Source organism: Silene latifolia, chromosome 4 (assembly GCF_048544455.1).
Source record: "Silene latifolia isolate original U9 population chromosome 4, ASM4854445v1, whole genome shotgun sequence".
NCBI classification, from domain to species: Eukaryota; Viridiplantae; Streptophyta; class Magnoliopsida; order Caryophyllales; family Caryophyllaceae; genus Silene; species Silene latifolia.
The window spans coordinates 83893030-83895790 of record NC_133529.1 but is presented as its reverse complement, the minus strand read 5'-3'; the positions used below and the strand labels follow the sequence as shown (position 1 = coordinate 83895790).

Genomic DNA, 2761 nt, shown 5'->3' with positions numbered 1-2761 from the left:
TTAGCGATATAAAATACGGAGTATTACATCACATCACAATCCATCACTAACTAACTAATTACTCCCAATCTTAAACCAAATTAGTGTTTCAACGAATGTAAAATTAATTGCAAAAGAAATGAGACTAATACTTACAAATCGATTGACACAGAACACGGAATCCGACAACTAAAGCTAAATTATGCTTGCTTGATGATTAGAGTGATTAGGGAGGGTTTAGAGAAATATTTTAGGTTTAGTAAACTGATTAACGAAATGATTATCGAATTATTTATAATTCCCTTATTACTCTAATCAAATTGCGGAAAATATAACTCGTCAGACCGGGCACTCAGTCGAGTACCAGATATACTCCACCGAGTACGTCCTACTCGACCGAGTGTCTCACTTACTCGGCGAGTGCACCTAAGGCAGTAGCCTGCCTCAAAACACTCGATGACCCACTCGGTCAAGTACTGCCTACTCGATCGAGTTCACTATACTCAGAAAACTGTGGTATAAAAGTCTTTATTCCTTAAGAACGAACTTCGTCCCCAAAGTGCACACCCATACCTGTAAAACCATGACTACTACCCAGACAACTCGAAAACAACACCAACCATACCCCAAAACATAACTAAACTATGACCACAAAACCCGGGCAAAACCAAAAACTGATCTCCAAACTACCCAAAAATACATGCGATCATCTCCTACCTCCTTAAAAGAAAACGATTACAACCCCCTAACCAAACATACCGATCAAAGAGATGTGGATAACGCTCCCTCATTGCCTCCTCCGGCTCCCATGTAGCTTCTTCAACGTTATGCTTAGAACATAACACCTTAAGCAAAATGGTTTCACCGTTCCTTGTTTTGTGCAACTTACGATCCAATATTTCCATTGGCATTTCGACATAAGTAGCCGCTTGATCGAGCTCAATATTCTCCACATCAAGCACATGAGACGGATCACTCACATACTTTCGAATTTGTGACACATGGAACACATTATGCACCCGATCAACTGATGCTGGCAAAGCTAGCCGATAAGCCACTTCACCTATCTGATCCAAAATCTCATAAGGCCTTATGAAGTTCTGGCTCAACTTCCCTCTCTTTCCAAAGCTTATAACGCCACGCATAAGTGAGACTTTCAAAACAACTTTGTCACCCACCTGGAAATCAATATCCCTGCAATGCAGATTCGTATAACTCTTTTACCGATCTTGGGCGGCCTTTATCTTTTGTCGAATCAAATGTACTTGCTCAATCATATCTTATACCATTTGCGGTTCCAAAACCACAGCTTCTGCGGTATCATCCCAAGACACCGGACTCCTACACTTTCTCCCATACAGTGCCTCAAACAGTGTCGTTCCAATACTCGTGTGATAGTTGTTTTTATATAAAAACTCAATCAAATCAAGTCGATCTTCCCAACTTCCATGAAACTCCATCACACAAGCTCGCAACATATCTTTAAAGGGCTTGATGGTCCTCTCAGTTTGACCATCTGTCGCAAGATGAAATGACGTGCTCATCTTTAAAGTAGTTCCCATGAGATCCTGCAACTCTGAACAAAACCGCGATATAAACCTCGCATCTCTATCTGACACAATATTGTTTGGTACCCCATGTAGTCTTACCACAAGCTTCCTGTATCCATTAGCCGGCTGAATCTTACTCCAAGTATCTTTCATTGGAATAAAATGAGCTGACTTTGTCAGACGATCGACAATCACCCAAATCATATTATTACGCTACTGACTCCTCGGTAACCCCACAAATAACACCATGGATATCAACTCCCATTTCCACTCGGGTGCCTTAAGTGACTGAATCTTACCTAGCGGTCTCCGCTGCTACCCTTTGACTCTCTGGCAAGTTAAACATCTAGTCAGGACCTCCGCTACCTCTTTCTTCATTCCGGGCCACCAAAACGTCTTCCTTAAATCCTTATATAGCTTGTCACCTCCCAGATGCACCGAATAAGGAGTACAATGAGCTTAAGTCATAACTACTTTTTTCAATTCGGCGTCACTAGGCACACACCACCTCCCATCGAATCGGACAGTCCCTTCTGTATGAACAGAAAATCTCGAAACCGTACCTATCTCTACCCCTGTCTTCCACTCTTGAATCTTGGGATCAAGCACCTGTTTAAAGGTCGCCCCATACAAATAATGCCTTAATCTTCAGAGCAAATACAACCGCACCCAACTCTAAATCATGAGTCGGATAGTTCCCTTCATAAGACCTCAATTGCCTCGAAGCATAGGCAATGACTTTCCCATTTTGCATCAAGACACACCCCAATCCATTCTTCGAAGCATCAGTATATATTTTGAAGTTCTCACTCCCCTCTGGTGAAGCTAGGACATGAACTGTATTCAAATCTTCCATTAAGGTTTCGAACGCCGTCAACTCTCATCCCATCGGAATATGGTCTCTATCCTCATCAAGCTTTCATCGGCCTAGAAATCTTGGAAAAATCTTTCACGAACCTCCTGTAATATCCAGCCAAACCCAAGAAACTCCGAATTTCGGCAATATTCTTCGGTGCTTCCCAGTTTGACACCGCCTCGATCTTACTAGGATCCACAGCTACACCATCCTTTGAAATTACATGGCCTAGAAAGGCTACCTTCTCCAACCAGAACTCACATTTGTTCTACTTAGCATATAACTGGTTATCTTGCAAAGTTTGCAATACCAATCTCAAATGCTCGTCATGCTCTTCCTTAGTCTTGGAATAGACTAAAATATAATCAATGAAAAC

At 41.9% G+C, this 2761-nt stretch overlaps 1 protein-coding gene across 1 annotated transcript; it reads right to left on the bottom strand.

Moving 5' to 3' along the window:
• Positions 1–482: 482 nt before the first annotated feature.
• LOC141651703 (uncharacterized) lies at positions 483–1682 on the bottom strand. The gene is made up of 4 exons (XM_074459401.1): positions 1396–1682; positions 999–1173; positions 739–926; positions 483–552 (listed from the first exon to the last, which is right to left on the bottom strand). Exons 1-4 carry the CDS (start codon positions 1680–1682, stop codon positions 483–485), a joined length of 720 nt encoding a protein of 239 aa, XP_074315502.1.
• Between the last annotated feature and the right edge of the window lie 1079 nt (positions 1683–2761).